This window comes from Bidens hawaiensis, unplaced genomic scaffold (genome assembly GCF_021521415.1).
Source record: "Bidens hawaiensis isolate Kalapana, Puna unplaced genomic scaffold, B.hawaiensis_p1.1 tig00043725_1, whole genome shotgun sequence".
In the NCBI taxonomy this organism is placed as follows: Eukaryota; Viridiplantae; Streptophyta; class Magnoliopsida; order Asterales; family Asteraceae; genus Bidens; species Bidens hawaiensis.
In genome coordinates, this window is record NW_027505861.1 from 47,827 (window position 1) to 71,337 (window position 23,511).

General features: G+C 41.5%; 1 protein-coding gene and 1 pseudogene across 2 annotated transcripts; one reads left to right on the forward strand and one right to left on the reverse strand.

The window, feature by feature from the left end:
* Nucleotides 1–19,025: 19,025 nt before the first annotated feature.
* On the forward strand, nucleotides 19,026–20,697 carry LOC143615667 (uncharacterized). Its single transcript, XM_077088737.1, has 2 exons — nucleotides 19,026–19,081; nucleotides 19,843–20,697. The coding sequence occupies exons 1-2, from the start codon at nucleotides 19,046–19,048 to the stop codon at nucleotides 20,695–20,697; spliced, it is 891 nt and encodes a 296-aa protein (XP_076944852.1). The 5' UTR covers nucleotides 19,026–19,045.
* A 204-nt stretch (nucleotides 20,698–20,901) lies between these two features.
* On the reverse strand, nucleotides 20,902–22,448 carry LOC143615664 (monofunctional riboflavin biosynthesis protein RIBA 3, chloroplastic-like; annotated as a pseudogene). The gene is made up of 4 exons (XR_013150513.1): nucleotides 21,877–22,448; nucleotides 21,669–21,797; nucleotides 21,224–21,520; nucleotides 20,902–21,131 (listed from the first exon to the last, which is right to left on the reverse strand). The product of XR_013150513.1 is annotated as a monofunctional riboflavin biosynthesis protein RIBA 3, chloroplastic-like (transcript).
* Nucleotides 22,449–23,511: the final 1,063 nt, after the last annotated feature.

The following is a 23,511-nucleotide window of genomic DNA, read 5'->3' on the forward strand; positions in this document are numbered from 1 at the left end:
TTGTCTTCTTATGGAACACACATGACCCTTGGAAATTTTGATAATCTTAATGAAATGGCCCGTAGATAAAATACTGTTACGATATCATTTAGTGTTTAAAAATGAAGTGCATGTGCCTGAAATGTATTATAGTTTTGGGTAACAACTAATGCACATTTAAACATTAGTTTTTAAGGGTGTGAGTTAGTCCTAACTCGCAGTGGCGGAACCAGAAAATTTTTTCTATGGGTTCGGATTTTTCAGTGCATAATCTTTTCCTGCGTCAAAGATTTCGGGCCCAAATGGGTCAGGTTGGTCATTCGGTGAGATATATAAATTGCAATATCACTATAATAATAAATATACATTGTTAACATTCATTAAAATACAACATTTTATTTAATAAAAAAATGATATTACATATTATAAGTGTTCCACCATTTTCATGTTTTGAAAACGATTCATAACATCTTTAATCGTGACTTAAAAAAACTCATTTCACTATAACAAATGCAAGCATCATATACACTATATATATAGTCGTCAACCATCAGACTACGCGAAATCAAAGAAAGATTCATTGTGAGGTCTGCATTGATTGAATGCTTGAAGCAATGAAAGAAAGAGTCGGTTGGCTGGCCGTTGTCGTCGTATGGTTGAAGTTCGGTAGGTAAGGCGATGGTTGTAGCCTTGAAGCGAACTAGCGAAGGCGATGGTCGTTTAGTTGATAGAAATAATAATTTATAGGTCGTTGAGGCGATATATGTTTTTCGTGTTTCTATTCAATTTTCACTTTAAGTGAAAAGTTTAAGAATGTTAATTGGGTTGAGTTTACATTCTATGAATAATTTGGATCTTTTTTCATAACCTATATATGGGTTATTATTGACCAATTTATAATGTTTGTTAGTCATTTTTAAAGTTTTTATATTTTATAAAAATGATATTCATTACTAAAAAAATTTAACTCAAATTTTCATAATTAATGGTTTTGAATATAAATTTTTAAATGATGTTGGGTTCGCTCGCCAAAAAAGAATGGGTTCGCTCGTTGGTTCGATATTATAATTATATATAAAACCGAAAAAGACCGGGTTCGGCCGAACCCGGGAGCCACAATGTGGCTCCGCCACAGCTAACTCGTATGTTTAAAGAGTGTGAGTTAGTTGCTCTAAAAAATGTGAATCTAAAGTTCAAACTATAACTCTTTCAGTGATAATAACTCATATTGACAATTAAGAGTGTTGCTAAATGTACCCGCTATCATATCTTTTATTTTCGTTGGCAAAGACAAATTCCTAACATAATAATCAGAGATTTACACTTGTATTCGGTTTCCACTAGATTTCTTCCAAAAATAAGGCTTGTTTGATACCAGAATCATAATCATTCTTGTAGCGAAACAGAGTGAATTCAAATGTTAACTATAATGACTTAGCATGTGTGACTGTTTTAAGAACAAAAGTGAAACTTCAGAGCATCATTTGTCAAATTGTCGTTATGAGGCCTTATCCGACCAGTGGGTCATAAGCAGGGATGGAAGTATGTATTAAGTTTTTTTTGTTTTTTTTTTTGTTGGGGGAGGGGGGTACCTTAAATTTTTTCATGTGCATGTGAAATTCCCAGTCACACCCCTTAAAATTAGTGTTAAGTCCCGATGTCATCTCTAAAAAAAATGCATGGGGTCCGTCACTAGTCATAGTTTTACTTATTAAAATTCAATCTGTGTTAATCAAATTACATATTTTGTGACGTTTAAAATTTAAAAACAATATTTTTAATATAATAATAAAACAAGATGCTATTTAGTTGGTCTTTAGTATTGGATAACAACTAATGTTGTAATTGTTTAGCGGCGTGGGAGTCGGTGGACCATATATTTGCTTCATGCTACGTTGCGAGCGTGGTGTGGCAAAGAATTAGTAGGTGGTGTAACATTCAAACTTCCCATATCAAAGACGTTCAAGGGTTATTTGTGGTTGTCAATCAAGTTCTAGAGGTGGAGCATAAAAGAAACATGGTATATTCCATTGTAATGGCTGCTATTTGGTGTTTATTGGAAACCCGAAACAAGTTCATATTCGAAAATAAACCGGTAAAGATTGATAAAATGCTTGGAGACATAAATGTTTTGAATTTTTTATGGATAAAAAATAGGACGAATAGTTTGAGTCTAGATTGGAATAATACTCCATGACCTAATACCTTAAAAAATAGTTTCTAAGTTGTATTTTTAAGTTTAATTCTAAACTCTACTCTTGCCTAATAGACTTGAGGTCATTATGGTTGTTCAAAAAAGTTTGTGCCTCAAAATGCATTTTAAATTGGCTCTTTAATAAATGATTCGAGTCAAGTTATCTTGTTTGTAAACAAGCCGAACTCAATTCAAGTTAAGCAAGTCAAGAATTTAATTTTTAAAACCCGATTCCATTTATCTAAAATCCCACGATATGTGTTCATAATGTCATAGCGTCATCTTCGAGGGCCCCTAAGGCGTGCTCAGATAGCTAATGTGTCTCTCTAATGATTTGGGTCAATGGTTTCGTGACTTTCGTCCAGCACTTGACTCATTAGGTGAGCATTAACATCTCACCATTAGTGATGCGTTCGGTGTGCAACCACACTTAGACATCTTCATGTCTCTATCTTGTTGACGTTATTTTGGACAAATCATTAAAGGCAAGCGTTCAAGTAAAAACTTGGCAAAGCAATCTCCAAATTGTTCGTCCACTACATTCTCCCACCACCATAACCATGCAAGTTCTTGTGTATGTGCCTCGCATCTGCATTGCACACCGAGCAACAATGCTGACAACTCACATAAGTATTGGCTTTGGCAAAATGGACACTCATAAGAAAGGTGATCCAAGCGTGCATCGACTACCTTCACCTGAGATCATCTCAATCCTCAAATGGGTTGATCCATTACTCTCTTTAACGATTGAATGCTAGTTCTATATCTTGACCAATCTTCCCCCAATACCGGTTCAAGCAGGTTATCAAGCACGCAACCTGCGATGCTGATAGACCATTGTTAGACTCGTGAGTAGTGATGCTTTCGGTAGCCAGGCACACATAGACCTGTTTCACATCTCTATCTTGCTGAGGCCGTCCCCAATGAAATGTGAACTAACCAGTAAGCACAAGCATTCAAGTACAAATTTTACAAAATTATCATCAAACCGTTGCCCCGGGATAATAGGCCCTCTAAATTAATTTGGTATTAACTTTTTTATTTAAAATTTTAAATATCAAATCCTAATATCAATATAAATGAGTTTGCTCGAGTCAGATCTCCCACCTCTTTTGGTGTGATAGTAAAGATGGTGTTACCTAACAAAGATTAGGGTTCAAGTCTCACAAGAAGAAAAAAATAATAAAAAATGAAAATTAGTTGTTAAAAAAAAAGCTCAAGCTAGACGACTTAGCTTGATATCAAGTTTATAGGGTAAAACTTTTTAATTCTTTCTTACAAAAACTTTTATTTATGTTATGCTTTCAGTTTTTTCAGATGATCAAATAAGCCTTATTTCCTTATGATTAAAAAACTAATTATATATAGCTTTCATATGTTGTCGGGTTTCTAACGTTTTACTTATGAAATTGACTTTAAAATACTAAAGAAAAAGAAGCAAAATACTACGACAATTATTCCGACAAAAAAAACTATATAATAGTCGAAAATTTATACGATGAAACCATTAGCTACCGACAACATTTTATGCGGTATTTATCTTCTTTTCTTTTTTTTCTTTTTCTTTTTTTTACTTTCTCAGATATGTATTTATTTATTCAATGGCGGTACAAAATTTAAACTATATGCTATATGCCATAACATTGTCGGGTTTAGTTAAAACAAATTCACCAGATAAATTTATTAATAGTTACAAAGTTCAATAAATAGAAAACAAATAAATCATCAATAAATAGCAACTCAAAATAAAAAACTTCTACTTTAATCAACTAAAATTAATTTGATAACAGCATCTAATAACTTATAATTATTCACAATGCCGTTAAAAAAAACGTACTTATTCACAAAAGGCATAAAAAAAATTGCCAGGCCAAACTAAACGGATTTAACACGTTTTAGATTCTAACAATTATATAAAGTCATCTAAACGGATTTAACACGTTTTAGATTCTAACAATTATATAAAGTCATCTAAACGGATTTAACACGTTTTAGATTCTAACAATTATATAAAGTCATCTTATTTGTCTAAAACCTGTTATAAACTCTCAATCTAGAGATGATGTTTGTTTCGTAACTAATAATACGTAAAGGACCACTTAAATCGTATATTCATTTGTATCCGTTGTTTTGAATGTTATACAAAAGACGGTTATCTAATCTGAAGAAACGTGGATCTACTCACTGGTAGCAGATCTACTTTCCTCGGGTTTTGATTGTACTATTTCACCGATGGTTCTTCTGGATCTGTGTTCTTCCACCTACAAAATGAACAACGCCGTTAACTTACCCCTCAGAAAGGGACAGAGGGGTCCTCTTTGGGGTAACCCTCCGGCGTGAGAATAAGTATGTGTAGGAGAAGATAATAATGTGAGAGTAAGGGAATCTGGAGAGTATTGCTTAATAGCTGAATACTGTATGATTGTGTGACTGTGTGTTTGTATGTAACTGACTGTGAGTGAATGTAATTCAATATGATTGAATGTGATATCACTGCTTGAACTGTCAATGATTGAGTATGAATGTCCATCAAAGTGGAGTTGATGCTGTATTTATAGTGCTAGGGTTTCCACTGATTGGGCTCAGCCTCGTTGGCCTCCTCCAATCGCACTGCGCCACGTGTCCTCTGGGACACCTGGCGCTTTCTCGTTGGTTGTAATCACGTGGTAGCACATGTGTCATGCTGAGTTGTCGACCTTTCATTTGGCAGCTGTCAACATCAGCATATTCTTACTCCTTAAAAAGATACCTTCTAGAAGGTTGTCTGACGTGCACAATCAAGGTTGCCCTAATCCTGATTTGGATAAGGACGAGGTCGATTATGTGCATGTGTGATATGCGCCAATCCTGAGGATGCGCGAGGTCTTCTCTTTATTCTCACGCGCAGATGTTATATGCGCAGATGTGATATGCACGAGCATGTGATATGCGCCGCGCGCTGATGCGCCGAGCGCACATGTGATGCGCGAGCATATGTGTGCCTGGGCATATGATGCCTGAGCATGTTTTGTATGCGCCATGCGCATAGGTTTTGGCTTTGTGCCTTCATAATGTCTTTATCTTGTGGGTTGACCCGCCTTGCTCGGTGTTGAGGCGGGTACATACCTCTTCAAGCCCCCCCAGTCTAATGTGTGTCTTATCTCGCGCTAGCGCGGTAAGATAGATATTAGACTTACTGATTTGGTCTTTTTAATGGGGTTTTGTCGTTTTCTTGGTTGTTTCCATCGTTGCGCGAAGTTCTATCCATTTGGTTGAAACGAAGGGTCCAAACACGTGGTTGGTTGGTGGTGACGTGCGCCGTAAACGTGTCAGACGTTTCGTGTGCTCGAGGTGCTACAGTTGCCTTTCATGTCCCCTTGCACAGCTGTCTGGAACACGTGTCGCGCTTGCATTGGTTTGCACCTGCGAGTGGGGGCGCGTGTCTGCTCCGTGGCAGTTCCGTTACGTTTTTATGTCCCCTCAACAGTGTTAGGGACACGTGCCGCGCCCTCGTTGGCTTACACCTGCGAGTGGGGGCGCGTGAAATCCGATCAGTTGCCACTTTTCTCTCTCCTGGGCCTATAAAAGCAGGCCCTTAGGAAAAAAATTTTCTTCATCTTCATTGTTGTGTACTCCAAAGCTTCTATCATTCAGATTTTCTGGTTATTGCTTCCGAATACCCTGTTATCTGTTGCTGTTATTATTGTATGTCTGATAGCTCAGACTCCTCTAACCCCTCAATCACCTCTATTGCCTCTCGAAGACGTCGTGTGAAATCTGTGGTGATGTCGACATTGAAGCAAAAGGGCAAGGGGAAGAGGGTTGTTGAGACCACATCGGAGGAAGTAGTGAGGACCAAGGCCACGAAAAGGTGGAATGAAATCCCCTGCAAACTAAGGCAGGCCGATCTCGACAGCCTCATCTCGTCACAGGGTTTTCTCCCTGTGTTTGGCTGCATGTTGCCTGTGGCCGGGCAAACGGCGGCGGACCCGCCTCCCGGCTATATTTCACTGTACACCCATTTTTTCACCCACTGCAACCTTCGTCTTCCGATGACAAGGTTTGTAAGCGCGGTGTTACGGTTTTTTGGGATACATATATCCCAAGTCCATCCGTTTGGACTTGTGCGCATGACTCATTTCGAGTTCATGTGCAAATCACAGCGCGAGGAGCCCACCCCTCGTCGCTTTCAATTTTTTTACAAGCCCAAGATCCAAGATTCTTGGATCTCCTTTATTCCTCGCAGTCAGAAGGTTAAGTGCAGCACCGTGTCATTCAAGAGCCTTCATGACTGGTCTGAGAGGTTCTTCTACATCAGGGCTGGTGTAATCCCCATCCGCATGACGATGCGCGCGATCGATTCTGCGCCCGCGGATGCGGATGTTATTAAGAACCCAACCGGCGCCTGGGTTAAGAAACTGACCGCCGAACCATCCCCCGCCAAGAAAATTCGCGAGGAGGCGCTGGTGGGGGTCGGCATGAGTAAGCTGTGGGCCGACAGCGCGGCGGAGCCTGTCATCCAAGTGGACGGCCTGCGTAAGTTATCGCATTGCTTTATTTCCGCGCTAATAAAATTTGCCTTTGCTGATATTATTTGTCTTGTTGTTGCGCAGTAACCAAGGAGTTTGTCCACGCCGCATACGACGATCAAGTGGAGGGTGGCTCCGTCCCGCTGGGCGCTGGGGAGGTGGGCTTCCCAGATCGCTTCGATGACATGTTCATCCCTGTGGATCTGGAATTTGACTTTGATAGCGACGCGCCTGGTAAGCCTTCGCACTTATGCTTATTCCTTTAGAATACCAAATTTTGCTAACACTTGTGTTGCATGTATTGTAGATGCGCTGGAGAACTACGAGCTGGAGCTCGCGGAAGAGGAGGAGGAGGAGGAGGCGCCCCTACTAAAGCGCAAAGCTAAGGGGAAATCTGGCGCAGGGGGCAGTAAGAGACAGAAGAAAGATGACACCCCTGTCGCTCATCCCCATGCTCAAACGAAGGGACCTGAGGAAACCCAGGTGTTTACCACCAAGGTTTCTTTAGCTTCCCTGCCTGTGAAAGTGGGCAAGCCTCCTGTCCACTTGAGGTATGGTGGCGTGACCTCCTCCCTTCGCGCGGCTGAAGAGAGAAGCAGTGTCGCGCCTGCGAAAGGTATACTTTGGTTACCCATAATGGTTCAATGAGGGCGATTCTGATTGAATTATTATTAAATCTTTTCGCCTTTGAATGTTTGCAGGACCGGCGACGGTAGCAGATCAGCCGCAGGCGCAACAAGGTGCTGAGGCTGCGCCGGGGGCTGCTTCGAAGTCCCCTGTTCTACCCTCAGAAAAGGGTAGAATGAACTTTATGGCGATGTTCGCCGCGCGAACCGAATTGCGCGAAGGTATGTTTTGCGCCATTGTCTTCCGAATTTTTTGTTTTGATCAAATCATAAACCATTTTTTGTTGTTGATTTGTTCATAGGAGTTGTAGCTGGCGTATCAGCTGCTGGTGACACTCCTGGCGCCGTTGCCGGCGCCGCTGGTTCTGCTCCTGCTCCTGCTAGTGCTGAGTCTCCCCTTATTGGGATTACAAAGGAGCAAGAAGCCGTATTGCGCGCCGAACTGGCGGCGTCGAGACCTCCCTCGCCTCCTCCTACGCGCAGCCCTCTCCGCGAGGCTGGTTTGGAGCCCTCCAGGTCGCAGGAGAAGAGGCCGATTGAAGAAGATGAGGAGGATGAGGGAGCTCAAGCTGAAGACTCCTTCGGAGTCCGTGCCAGCCCTGCGATGCCACAAGACTTCGCAGCGCATACTTCTGGTGGGGCTGGCGCTGACTTTTCTGCTTCATCCCCGCAGGTATGTTTTTAATTTGTTGCTCCGCTGCGCGTACTTCCATATAAGTATGTTTTTATGACTTAGAACATTTCTTGTGTTTTGCAGGAAGGTGACCACGTTTACCGCCCGAGATGGAATATTAACGAACACAGTTCCTTCCAATCCATGGGTGTATGCGAGGACTTCTGGGCTCATGCCGTGCCTCCTACTGAAAGGAGGTATCAGGAGGGGCGCACCCGCGCTGACTTGCTCAACGATCACATTTTCGCTGGGTCAGCTTTCTTTGCTGCCTCCCAAGAGCTTCATCGTGATTATATTAAAGTACGCGATGCTCTTGTGGAAGCCCAGCAAGAGGCTAAGGTGGCTGCCTGGAACCTTTCTGATGCTCGCGCACGAGCTGAGAAACTCCAGGCGGAGCTCAGCGAAAACCGAGCAAGTGCCAACACCGCCTTTATTAAGCGCGGGCATGAGCTCCAAGCTGCGCGGGAGAAGCAGCAGGTGGCGGAGGCCGAAGTTGCCAAGTACGCGCGGAGAGTGCGTGACTTGGAACTGGAGGCGGAGGCGCGTGACCAAGCTATCGTCCAGAGTATCACTGAGAAATCATCACTGGAGAGCGAGGTTGCGCGCCTGAAGAAGTATTTGGCGGCCGCGCAGGCCGATAGAGATGAGGCCTTGGCGACGGCAGCGTCTAGCCGGGAAGCACTTGATGCTGCGCAGGCGGAGAAAGAAAAAATTTTGGCGGCAGCAGCGTCTGATAGAGAGGAGCTAAAAAAGACCAAGGAAACTGTTGAGTTATTAAACTCCCAGGTTCCTGCCCTCGAGACGTCTGTTGCTGGCCTCGCGCAGGATCGCCAATGGCTGGTGTCACAGGGCATGACTCGTTGCGCTTTGGCGATGAAATATTCTGGCGAGTTTCAGGCCCTTGTGATGGACTGCAATGCTGCCGCGCGCTTGGTGGGTCGAGCTGAAGGGTTTACGGATGGGTATGAATATGGGATGTTGAAGAAGAACTCATCCGAGTACCCTTACAAGAGCGACGCGGCCTGCGCGGACATGGCCGCGGTGGGGGAGAAGTATATGAATACTCCCATCCCCATCCTTGTGCAGGTACCTTGACCTTAATGAATTTTTCTTGATTAATTTTCCAAGTTTTTTGTACTCAATACTTTTCTAATGATTTGCAGATAGCTGCGCTTGCTGACCAGCCCGACCTCGGCGCGCTAAAGAAGTTGCTCGATGAATGCGAGGGGGCTGGTGGCGATGATGGTGGCGCCGGGGATGTTGCCCCTGCCAGCGGCTCTGGCGCGGCGAAAGAATCTGCTCCTGACACCGTCGTGATAGAAGACTCCATTGAGGAGGAAGAACTTAACTATGGTCAGTTCGGAGATGAGGAGCGGGCCGCGCCAGATGCTGCGGGAGATGATGAGGGTGATGAAGTGGCTGACGTCGACGTGGAGACTTGAGAAGCCCTTCATCTTTCTAATTTTTTTTTGTTTTTTGTTATACTTGTAATTTGTAACTCATCACACTTGTAAATTTCAATGCTATGGAATGAAATTTGTTTTCCCTTTTTCACATCTTGCGCATTTCCATTCATCTCTTCATGTTTGCTTGTATAGATATAAGATATGCTTGCACGCTAAATTAAGAACAAGGTTGTAAGGAAATTATTTACTTAACCGTAGTCCTATTTTGTAAGTGGTTTCGCAGTATCTTGTTTATGCTGACACGCGCGATGACTTTTCACTATTCCTTTTTTGCGCGTCGTTGTCGCGCGTTTTTTATATGGAATTATGAGTTTTAGCCATTACATGTCAGCATGTGTTACTCAGATATCCACTATGATTCCGCGCGCGACCTCGACCTGAGACCTTAACAACTATGATTTGGCATGTACTTTGCCTTAGTTGTGTTTAGGGATTTTTATGATCAGGCTGCGCGGGATGTAAGATGGATGTTTGTGAGTGTTTTGAGCTAAGGCTCTTTGTTTTGGGCTAAGGCCCTGACGTTTTTAGAGTTAAGACTCGTTAACGTGTTTGAGCTAAGGCTCGTAGGTTTGGGCTAAGGCCCTGACGTTTTAGAGTTAAGACTCGTTAACGCGTTTGAGCTAAGGCTCGCGCATGTATGTTTTACTTCGTTTTATTTTGTTTTGAAGTCAATATAGTGTTGTCATATTGCTCCAAATTAATAAAGGAAGTGTGAAACATATATGCAAAGGTAATAGAACAAATATTGAAAGATAGCGCGAATCATCATTCATGATGGCTTAAAATCCTTGATTACATATTTGAATTTTTACATGAAGCATTTTCTAAGCTGTGCTGCGTTCCACGCGCGCGGTATCTTTTTTCCATTCAAATCTTTTAAAGTGTACGCGCCTTTCCCCAATTCTTCTGAGATTTGATAAGGTCCTTCCCAATTGGGGGACATTTTTCCTGGGGGTATTGCGCGGCTAGCTTCATTGTTTCGAAGGACAAAATCATTTTTCTTGAAGTGGCATTCTTTAACGCGCTGATTATAATATTTTTCCAGCTTTTTCTTGTATTTGGCTTCATTGATGATAGCCGCTTCTCTGCGCCCTTCAAGCAAGTTGAGGTCCAATCTTCTTTCGCGCTCGTTATCAGTCTTGCTCATCATGAGTACCCTATGGGATGGGCATCCAATTTCTGCTGGGATCATAGCCTCTGTCCCATAGGTTAGGCTGAACGGGGATTCGCCATTGCTAGTTTTGCTTAATGTCCTGTGCGCCCACATGACATTAGGTAACTCTTCGACCAAATAATGGGATTCTCCCTCCAACCTTTTCTTCAGCCTATTTAATAAACTTTGATTCGCGCGCTCCACTTGGCCATTCCCCTGAGGGTGGTAGACCGAAGTGAAGATTTGGTTGATGTGCAATTCTTTGAGCCAGCTGGATATCTTCCTGTCAGTGAATTGTTTGCCATTGTCGCTCACAATTTCCATAGGAAGTCCAAAACGGCAAATGATGTGGCTCCAGATAAATTGCTTCATCGCCTCAGCTGTGATTTTTGCTAGTGGCTTGGCCTCAACCCATTTTGTGAAATAGTCTACCGCCACTACCAAAAATTTCACTCGCCCTTGCGCTTGCGGCAGGGGCCCCACAATATCAATGGCCCATTTGTGGAAAGGCCATGCGGAGGTCACTGGAATCAAGTTGTTCTTTGGCCGCATGGTGTTTGGCGCGTAGCTCTGACATGCCTTGCATTTTTGGATTTCTTTTAGCGCATCCAAGTACATGTCTGGCCAATAGTAGCCTGAGCTCATTGCCTTGGCAACCACCATGCGCGGGCCAGCGTGTATTCCGCAGATTCCTTCGTGAATCTCCCTAATCACATAGCTTGCTTCTTCAGCATCCAGGCATTTCATGAGTGGTCCAAGATAAGAGCGTCGATATAATGTACCATCAAGTAGTTCATAGTTCTGCGCCTTGTGTCTTATCTTTCTCGCCTGTGCGCGATCGTCCGGTAACTTCCCCTCCTTCAGGAATTCCATTATTGGAGTTATCCAGGATGAAGGGGTTGTATGAATTACAAGGACAGATTGCGTTTGCACTGACGGGTTGCTCATCACTTCCACCCTGACATCTTTGCCAAAGTGATCAAAATTAGTTGATGCCATCTTACTCAACGCGTCAGCGGCCTTGTTTTCGCTGCGCGAGATGTGTATGATTTTGAAGAAGTCAAACTGCTCAACGAGCTTTTTTGCCTGCTCTAGATATAGAGGCATGGTGTTCTCCTTGGCATCATAAAGGCCATTGACCTGTGCAGCTACCAAGTAAGAATCAACATGGGCCTCTAGCCTTTTAACTCCAAACTTGCGCGCAATGCGCAGACCAGCCAGCAGGGCTTCATACTCAGCCTCATTGTTGGTACTCTTGAAGTCCAACCTAATAGCATAAGTATATTCATGATTATCAGGGTCCACCAGTTTGAGGCCTGCGCCGGACCCTTCGCTGTTGGAGGCTCCATCAGTGAATAGCCTCCAAACATCTTCTTCATCATTTGCTCGCGGAGGGTCTACCTCGCGCTGAGCTTCTTCAATCTTTCCCTCTGGGATTTCCGTGATGAAATCCGCTAAAACTTGACCCTTTATTGCTGGACGGGGCTTATAGGTGATCGTGTGTTCACCTAATTCCAGCGCCCACTTTGTCAGCCTTCCGGAGAGCGCGGGGCGTCGCAAGACTTGCTGGATGTTGTAACCTGTCAGAACTTCAATAGGATGACCATTGAAGTATCTATGAAGCTTTCGCGACGCGTGTGTTAGTGACAAAACTAACTTTTCCATGATGGAATAGCGCGTCTCAGGGTCTGTCAGCACCCGACTCACATAGTATATTGGCGTTTGGATCCCCTTGCGATCCACCAATAATACTGCGCCGATGGCGCGGTCTCCAGCTGACAAGTACAATGTAAGGGTTTCGCCAGGAAGTGGAGCTGTGAGGGCGGGCAGCTTTATGAGACATTCTTTTATCTCACTGAAAGCTTGCTCGGCCTCAGGCGTCCACTTGAATTGGCTCTTCTTCAAGCAGTTCCTCAAGGTGTTAACGAATGGAGTAGATTTGCTGGCGTGGTTCGCTAGGAACCTGTTGATTGACACCAATCTACCATTCAGCTTCTGAACCTCTTTCATGGTGGATGGTGAAGGCATGTCAAGGATGGCTTCCACCTTTTCAGGGTTCACCTTGAAACCATCCTTAGTGACCATTACACCAAGAAATTTCCCCTCTTCCGCGCCGAAAGTACATTTGTTCGGGTTGAGCTTCATGTTGACTTCCGTTAAGCGCTGAAGAGTTTCCTCGATGTCTTTGAGCATTTGTCTCTCCTCCCTGCTCTTGATCACCAAATCATCAACGTAGACTTCTAGATTTCTTCCGATTTGTTCACTGAAAACCGAATCCATAAGTCTCTGATAAGTGGCGCCCGCATTCTTTAAACCAAAGGGCATTTTTGTGTAACAAAAAACACCCTTGTCGGTTCTGAAGGCAGTCTTGTCTTCGTCTTGTGGTGCCATTTGAATCTGGTGATAGCCTTTGTAGGCATCCAGGAAACATTTGAGCTTGAATGGCGCCACAGAGTCCACCTTTGCGTCGATGTTTGGGAGGGGGTAACAGTCTTTCGGACATGCTTTGTTGAGGTCCTTGAAGTCAATACACATCCTCCATGACCCGTTGCTTTTCTTTACCATCACAGGATTGGCTACCCACGTCTGGTATCGGATCGGGCGGATGATGTTTGCGCGCAACAGGTCCTCAACTTGCTCATTCATGGCCTTCGCCTTTTCATCCCCCATGATTCTCTTTTTCTGAGCAATTGGCTCCACCGACTTGAACGTGTTAAGAGAATGTTGCGCCAAGTCTCGCGGGACCCCAGTCATATCGGAGTGTTGCCACGCGAAGACCGACGTGTATTTTGTGAGCAACCTTTTCATTCTCAATCTCGTTTCTTCTGAAATGGTAGCGCCAATTGTGACCGTTTGCTCTGGGAATTTTGGGTTTAAAATCCACTTCTCTGGCGCATTGTCCGCCATTGGAAGTTTCATTCTCCCTTCCCGCGGCGTACTTGTCACTGCGCACAAATGATCGCGGTAAACAAATGTTACGCCTGTTGGTATAGGGAACCCCAATGCGCCGTGCGCTGGCGACGGTACAGCATTAAATTGGGTAATCGTTCCCCTACCCAGGATCATATTGTGGCATGACGTGGTGGGCAAGACCAAGAAGTTGACAACTTCGGCTCGCTTGTGCTCATCATCCCCCATAGTTAGTTCAAACTGAATTTGACCTAGGGGATGGATGATTTCATTTGAAACACCACAGATTGGTGCGTTCACCATCTCGAGCCGCGCTTGGTCTGCCGGGTCTAACTTTCTGAAACATTGCTCATACATAATGTCAGACTCGCTTCCAGTGTCCACCAGGACCTTTGACACTTCGTAATGAGCAATGTGTGTGGTGATGACGAGAGGGCTGCTGATTGAAGGGCCTCCCCTGATTCTTGGGAAGATAACTTGCTGCTCGCGCCAATCTCCGTGGATTTGCGCGCTTCTCTTTTTTGACGTCTGCCCTTGTCGTCCCCCCTCTGCCACACAGATTCTTTTGTATTTCTTGCTGGCAGAGGCTCCTTCCGGTTGCTCATCTTCTATTCTTGGGTTTTTCACCAAGTGAGCCAGCCTGCCTGCTTTTACATCCTTCTTGATCGCATCCTTTAAATGATGGCATGCGTCGGTGTTGTGGCCCGGGGACCTGTGAAATTCACAATATTTGCCACTGTTTTGCGGTCCCTTGTAATGTAGTTGCTTGGGGGGCTTGAATTGGACATTCTCAGTACTTAACACCTGTGAAGGTGTTTTAGTGAGGGGAGTCCATATTCTTGGCAGAGGTCTGCTAGGATCTCTGCCGCCCTCCCTCTTGTCACCCTCCCCGCGATTACGAACATCTTTTTGGGGCTGGGGTGAGTTTGGTTGCGTTTGCTTTTCTGTGAGAGAAAAACTTGTTGGTTGCAACCTGGACCATACAGAGTTCTGTTTGGCCTTCTTCTCTTTGCTGCGCGGTGATTCAGCCTGCTGCGCTCTTTCTCTTGCCCTATCTTGGGCAATCTGTTTTTCATTTCTCGCGAAGACTCGCGATGCTTCCATTAGTTTTGCCCAAGTGGTGGGCATGCCATCTCTGCTTACGAGAGCTCGGCGGAGTTGATCACTGCGCGCGCCTTGTATAAAAGCCACGCGCAGGAGTTGCTCAGTTATACCCCCGATTGCCAGAGACTCCTGATTGAAACGAGTGATGTAGTCCTCAATTGTTTCATCATTCCTGCGCACGCAGTGCATGATGTCATCAGGATCGCGCGTGTGTCTGCGCTGCTGTACGAAGTGGGCTTGGAACTTTTCCAATAGTTCCTCGAACCCATCAATTTGGCCAGTCGGCAAGCTCTCGAACCAGACACGCGCCGCGCCCGTAAGGCAGCGGGCGAACATGTGACACCATGTTGGCATCGTCCAGCTCTCTAGGTTTCCCGTGTTATAGAAACCTTGCAAAAAGTCATCTGGATCTGTTGTGCCATCATATTTGCCCAGACCACTTGGCATCTTGGTCTTGTGCTGGATGGGGGCCTTAGCGATGCGCTCAGTAAATTTTGAGTGCTTCACTAAGATGGCCGGCCTGTACGGCGTGGTTACGTCCACTTGCCCCCTCACTGGCGGGCTGTACGGCATGTGCAGATCCAGATCTGCTCTGGCTCCAGGCGCCATGTTCACAGGCGCGCGGAGTTGTGAGCCTCCTGCATGAGTATCTCGCGTCTTCCTCATGCTATGCACTTCTTCATCACTGAACTCAGTGTGTGCAGTGTGAACAGAATGTCCGTCTTCCGGCGCGCGCGGCCTTTTTGTAGTCTGCTTATCAAACGCTTGCCTTTGTGTTTGGTCGGCTAGCTTTTTCTGTTTGACCATTTCATTGTACTTTTCCATTAGACGCCGCTGCTCGTTTATGAGCCATTCATTCGGATCATTTGTTTCTTCTTCTGGACCCATTGTTCCTTTCAGTTTCGCGCCGGCAAGATTTTGTAACGTGAGATCGTCTGGAGGAGTTTCAGTCTGGCCGTGAGGGGTTGTGATGAAGGGACGGTTACTGGTGGCGCGCGTAGAATCACGCGGCACCCTCAGAAACTGCTGTCCCTCATTGACACCCTCACGTTCAATATCCTCCAGAGCTTGATCAGCGTTACGAACGCCAGAAACCATGGTGATTGATTTTTTTTATGTAGATCTGATGAGATCTGATTGCCGTTTGTAACAGTGGATGGCGCCAATGAAGAAACGTGGATCTCCTCACTGGTAGCAGATCTACTTTCCTCGGGTTTTGATTGTACTATTTCACCGATGGTTCTTCTGGATCTGTGTTCTTCCACCTACAAAATGAACAACGCCGTTAACTTACCCCTCAGAAAGGGACAGAGGGGTCCTCTTTGGGGTAACCCTCCGGCGTGAGAATAAGTATGTGTAGGAGAAGATAATAATGTGAGAGTAAGGGAATCTGGAGAGTATTGCTTAATAGCTGAATACTGTATGATTGTGTGACTGTGTGTTTGTATGTAACTGACTGTGAGTGAATGTAATTCAATATGATTGAATGTGATATCACTGCTTGTAACTGTCAATGATTGAGTATGAATGTCCATCAAAGTGGAGTTGATGCTGTATTTATAGTGCTAGGGTTTCCACTGATTGGGCTCAGCCTCGTTGGCCTCCTCCAATCGCATTGCGCCACGTGTCCTCTGGGACACCTGGCGCTTTCTCGTTGGTTGTAATCACGTGGTAGCACATGTGTCATGCTGAGTTGTCGACCTTTCATTTGGCAGCTGTCAACATCAGCATATTCTTACTCCTTAAAAAGATACCTTCTAGAAGGTTGTCTGACGTGCACAATCAAGGTTGCCCTAATCCTGATTTGGATAAGGACGAGGTCGATTATGTGCATGTGTGATATGCGCCAATCCTGAGGATGCGCGAGGTCTTCTCTTTATTCTCACGCGCAGATGTTATATGCGCAGATGTGATATGCACGAGCATGTGATATGCGCCGCGCGCTGATGCGCCGCGCGCACATGTGATGCGCGAGCATATGTGTGCCTGGGCATATGATGCCTGAGCATGTTTTGTATGCGCCATGCGCATAGGTTTTGGCTTTGTGCCTTCATAATGTCTTTATCTTGTGGGTTGACCCGCCTTGCTCGGTGTTGAGGCGGGTACATACCTCTTCATAATCATTTCTGTTTCTCTCTTTCACTGATTCTACTAGGTTATATATTCTACCAGGCTAATAATCTGTGTATTACACGAACTGTATAAAGATACTAGTTTGAGACATGTGTATTACACAGGTAATTGATGAAACTTTTGAAAGAGAAAATTATGATTTGTCTCCCTGTGCTTTAGTGGCAGTGAGTGTGGCACACAACGCGTATAATCGAACTGGACCCGTAAAGTGCTCCCGTCCATAAAGCATAGTGAGGTAAATCATAATTTTCTCATTTTAAAATTTAAACATTAAGAAATATACAATCAACAACGATATTATCATATATTGTTAATAATACAGTTACAACTTACATTAAAATTACAGGAATTACAAAAGAAACATTACGCAAATATTTATAAATAAGAAAATTTCCTTGTACACTACATTTTTGGCTGTAATGGTCAGATTACCTTGTTTATCAAAAGTCAAAATCTTTAGCACATGTCTGCTTGTAACTCTTGACAAGGCGGCGTATAGCTGTCCATGTGAGAACACAGGTTCTTTCAAGTAAATATATATATGTTGGTTATTTTTTTATTGAATTGGATACTTTTAATAATATTATACTAACAGAATTTTAATACAAAGTATAATACTAATTGACTTGGAAGATGATTGAGCATGATAAATTTGTTGTCACCAACTGATCTGTATTGAAATATTTCAAGTTTTTTTATTTATTACAGTTAAAAGTCATATAATCAAGGAGTATATGAAATAGTTGAAAGTATTACATAAGGAATGCAATTGGCAGGAATATGAAAAAGACTTACTAACATGTTTGCCATAGTTGTGAAAACGTTGATTACTGTATGAGTTAGCAAAGTACCACATGGTGTGTCTTATATATAGTACTTAAAATATTAGATAAAGAATGCTTTAAACTTTGAATACTAATCCCGTGTGATTAGTGATTATTTAAGAAGAAGTTGCAATATTTAATTAAGTTGATATATCACTATCTCTATAATTGTTTAAAACAATTTAAAAATCATGATTGTAGTTTTCAAAATAATGAAATAATTCTAATTTATAGGAAACAATCATGGTAAATGAGTTGATCAGATTAAATAAAAAAGTCGTAATTATAGCTTGATCATATTAGACCCTTGATTTATTCATTAAAAAAATCTACCTAAAATAATCTATTGATTTATATTTATGGAAAATTGAAAAATCAAATCACTCACATTTATATTAGTTAAAAGTGTTAAATAATAAATATTTATAACTTGATACATATCCCTTGTGATTAGATAATTTCGTTTGAAAGTTGTTGAAATTTAAACACCAGTAAACCACGATTGTTTCCACACTTATATATGTATTAATAAGGAAAAAAACATAATTTAATACTTGATTTTAACGTTTAAAACTAATAATTATTCGTATGATTAGAATTTTAGTAAGAAAACCAGAACTGTAAGTTTCCAAAGTTTCAGCTAAAACTAATAATGGTTTTAATGTTTACCTAAAATTCTCTTAATTTTAAAAATTTTAAATAAAGTGATTTTAATAAAAATGTTAATCTTTACACATAAAGCAAAATATAAACAAAAATATAACTAATGAGAAAACAAACTAATAGTATTTTAATTATATAAAATAAAGATATATAATGAAAAGTTTTAAACAACTAGTAAATAGTGATTGTAGCTTTCCAAATAAACAAAGAATTCGAATTCTTAGGAAGCATGGTAAATGAGTTGATCATATTCAAATTTATGTTTTTAAAAAAATTTTAAAAAAGATGAGAATGAGCAAGGAAGTGACAAGTGGCACAAGTGAGTAGTCTTTTATTATAATAGTATATGCCAAGTAAAAGTTGATAATATAGTCTAACGTAGTAACGTACGTTATGTGATATAAATATTTTGTGGAAACAAACATGAAGCATGAATATGAAAAAATAACGTGTAAACACATATACACGTATTTACTAAATTAAAACGAAAAAAAAAAAGTCCTCTTTTTTGCTTTGCATGGTTATTAAAGGCAACTTACCATTATTAAAATGTGAAAATTAAAACGTATTTATTTTCCTTAACAACCATAAGAGTGATTATTTTTAGCAAGAGACAATTTCCCTAAAAAATGGAACCCACTATTAAAAATTAAAAAAGAAAAGAAAAATCCACCGAAACTTTATTTTATTTCATATTTTGAAATAAAAAAAAATAGAATATCTTATATCTTGAGCTTCGTCCTATAAAAGAGTTCACACCTTTCTCTGTCTGAACTCCCTCACAAAATATCAACACAGAATAAAGATAAAGAATGGAGGAATTTGCATCTTTATGGAGTTATCAAGAGGTGGGTTCATGCATTCTTGAATTCTTATATGTTTCTATATTTTTCACAAGATATTTTAGCTCAAATTCCATTATTTATTTGCTGGGATTTTGCTAATTTGTCAATTACTAGCATTTCTTGAGAATTTTTATTAGTTTTTTATGATCCATAATAAAAATGGATTTATCAAGATTAATCTTGGATGGAGTTGTGCTAATATGTCAATCAAATGGCATTTCTAGTCAAGTTGAATATAACATTGTGATATTTTTCCACATATTTGTATGCTATTTCTATCCCATTTGAAACTGTTTAAATTGTTCTTTTATTATAATAATCCGTACTTGTAATATGATCATTGACACTACTAACTCTCATTTTCTTTGTCAATAACAATCACGTTGGATAAAGATTGTTTTTGAAGACAAATTAGAAAACAATATGGATAATAATTGGTTAAGGAATTATAATTTAGTTTATTAAAATCAATATTTTCAAAACTTAAATTACTGTAATTGGCAAGTTTTTTGCTTTTTTTCCCCCACTATTTTCCTTTGGAACTTCTTTTCTAATTTCCTATCAATTTTCCTGTTCTTGTGTGTTATCAACAAACAGTCTTTGTGACATTTTATGTCTTTGTTAACGTTGATTTCTCTTACCCGTTTCATAGTATTAAATAACAATTCATACTTTAATCATAAACATCAATTTCATTTAACCATCAAACTTAATTGTTTTTTAATAATAATTGATCTAACTAATTTGAGTTTTTGATATTGCAGAATGTTGATGAACTTAAACAAAAGCTTGTTTACACAACACTTGAATTAGAAGCCGTAAAAGCCAAAAGCCACGAAGAAATGAAAAAAAAAATGGAATTGACGAAACAGTTATTACAGTCACTAAAGATTGTTTGTCAAGAAAGAGACGAAGCAAAAGACCAACTTCAAAAGCTACTAAACAAGATTATGCCGTCAAATGACCATTTGATCCGTAATAATCAAGTCCCGTTAATGACGCCTGTGAAGACAAATTCAAGTACTACCGAATCAAATAGTGTTTCCGAGCCTCATAATCGTAGCTCGTCTCCTGTTGAATCACCTTTCAATCCTATTTCGTCTCCCGAGTTTTTGAATATTAATGATCAAAATGGTTTGGTGAATGTGCAAAAGGTGGATCAAGCTACTTTAGTGATGGAGGGTATGATTAAAGGCAAGGCTTTGCCACAAAAGGGTAATTTGCTGGAAGCAGTAGTGGAAGCGGGCCCGCTTCTGCAGACATTGCTACTATCAGGCCCACTTCCCACATGGCGGAATCCGCCATCATTAAAGACGTTTCACATCCCATCAATGACGACTGCAGTGGATCACGTCACTACAACCCAAAAAGTAGATGTCGGGGATCATAATAAGTTGAGATCACCGATGATGGCGTTGAAGCAATCGCAACCGTATGCCAAAATGGCTTGTGGGAGTTCTTCTCATATGATGTTTGGCATGGATGGTGGCGGTGGTAGTGGCGATCTTTTACGTTTTGGCGGGGTTAATTTCGCTAGTAATGTTCATGGGGGGATGGTGGCAGCTTGGCCTAGTGCTAGTAATTTAGGCACAAATGGAAAGAAGCAAAGGTTACATTAAGATACCAAATTTTATTTTTCTTTTTATTTATTTTTAATTTTTAATGTGTAGGGGTGCGCGTTATTTGGTCGGAACCACCCAACCCAAGTGACCGGGCCAGTTGGGCCTGGGTTTTATATTTGAGCAGTTTTTGGTTTCGGGCTCGGGCCAGAAGCGAATGCAAACATAATGTGTATAAACACTATATATTGATTATAGTCCAAACATTTAAAAAAATGATATGTTTGGGCTGACTAAAGGTCAGGTATATCAGACCCATATATATGGCCCATTTTTGTTCTCTTAGTTTCTAAGTACCTCCTATTTTCGTCTGTAATTGGGGTCATTACCGGGACCCGTTCCATGATCGCCAGCCCGTAGCCCTTGAGCCCGGTAAACTTAGCCGGGTTGTTTGTCATTAGGCGCATCGTTTGAACTCCAATGTCTCGTAACATCTGCCCAATACAAAATCATAAAATGAACAAAAGGTGTTAACGGGCCGGGCCAACATGACCTATATAAATGCTTATCTGTTTAGATGTCTAACCTGGGCTCCAATCCCATATTCGCGTGCATCGGGAGCAAACCCGAGTTCTAGATTGGCTTCAACGGTGTCATGTCCGAGATCTTGCAAGTTATAGGCCCGTAACTTGTGCCCCAAGCCTATACCTCTACCTTCGTGTCCACGAAGATAGATAAGGACTCCTCGTTCGGTGTCCTCGATGATTTCCATGGCTAATGATAACTGATTACCACAATCGCATCGACCTGACCCGAATATGTCGCCAGTCAAACATTCTGAGTGGACCCGTACCAACACATCGAGCCCGTTCCCTATGTCCCCCTATACACCATGGAATTTTAAGTAGATGTATGTAAAAATTTCAGCCCGTTTACTTTTGAGCGGGCCGATCATGTAATGTATATGTTTTATCTCTAATATTGTTTAAAATAAAATTAACCTTAACGGGCCGAAATCATCCGATAAGTACCTTTACAACGGCTATATGTTCGGTTCCGTCTAGTTTGTTTTGATAGCAATGAGCTTCAAAAAAACCCACCGCGTAGGTAGCCTAGAAACCGAGATTTTTTCGACTAGTCTCTCCCGCTTCCTTCGATATCTACAATGTGAAGAAAACCGTCAAGATTTATTACATAAACTAATGGTTAACTCACTATTGATTACCCGAAAGAACTTACCTAATCAAATCCGTGATCAAAACAATGGGGATATTGTGATCACGTGCTAATGTTTTTAACCGGTCCAACCGCGTGATAGATCCGTCCTCTGGGTTCACAATAGTCGAAAGAACCGAAACCGGATCCAAACCCGCAAGTGTCAAATAAAAGAAAATAGAGTGATGGGGAAAGGCTAAGCAAACCTTCCCTTGCCGGAGATCCGAAAGCGCATCTTCGACCGATGAAAATCCGTCAGTGGGGCAATCGGGATCACCCTCGGCATCACTAACAAAGAAGTCAATTGTTTCCGGTGTAATTTCAGCATCCACTGTTTTAAACTTTTCTAAATTTTCTCCGGCGCCGGAATCCCGGAGTGCCCGGCAGGTGAGAATTGGTGGCTTGTGGCCAAAAAGTAACGGTGGCTGCTTAGGACGTGCGTAGGTTGTCGGGTTTCTTGTGGTGGTGAATGGCGGGAAGAGTGGGTGGTGGAGTAAGATAGAGTCCATGCTGGCGGTGATGTGGCAGTAACGTGACGGGATGGTGGTTTGAAGTGGTGAGTGGTGGTTGCCAAAAGAACCACCTCTTGTTGTGGACGTGATATGTAACGTGGTATGTTTTTGTTATCCAAAAAATAAGAGTTTTATTTATACTTTTTGGATGAGTTTCATTATCCATTTTATATGGATATGGTATTTGTAATATTTTTTTATCTGAAAACTGATATATCGGTAATTAAATTAGTTATATACTTATATTACATTATTTGGGTTTTGAAGTCGCATGACAAGTAACGGCCAATAATTTTGAAGATCTGAAACAAAGTAAAAAATATGGGCCTTTTTGCATTGTTTTTCTTTGGTTACCGAGATATCTACAAAACAAACTAATAAGAATATGTCTAAGAATTAAGACATGTTAGTTTCTTTTACATATTTTTCTATTAGAGAACTCCAATTTCTATAAGGATATGCAATTGCAATTAAATAAAAAAAGCCAGTAGTTGTAGTGACTCGAACATGGGTCAACATGCTGGCTGACATCTCTCCTTCTTTAATTAACGTCTACCAAAGAACTAAAGCTTAACGCCTTGGTGTGTCCCTTCGCAATGGTGTTTAATCCTTTTTGGCGCTCCTAAAAGTTCTGACAGGCGAAGGTGTGACACCGCCAATTCGCCAAAAGCAACCACCACAAATGGTCTAAGCTATGAGTTAAGACTAGGGATGTCAGTTTTATTTTCTGTATTGTAAACATGCTTGGTTTATTTTCTAATGTTTTTTATTTTTACTGGAACAAAATCAGTTTTGAAAATTTTGTATAAATAAAAAAAGTACTTTATTTATTTATTCTATAATAACATTTTTTGATATTGTGATATATCTTGTATTTCCAATACACAATACAAACAAATGAGAGTAAACACTAAACAGATACAAATTAAAGACAAGGTTTTTTCCTCTTTTCAAAAGGATATAGAATATTGGGATGGAATCATGGAAATGAACAAAAAAGGTGGACAGATAAGAGCAAGCCCAACCCAGCGGAAGTTAGCCCAAATATCATGTAATGACACGTTATTACGAGGTTAAAAAATTTTAAGCCTAAATATTTTAGGCCGAATTACAATATTTAGACTATTTTAGTAAGCCCAAACACTTC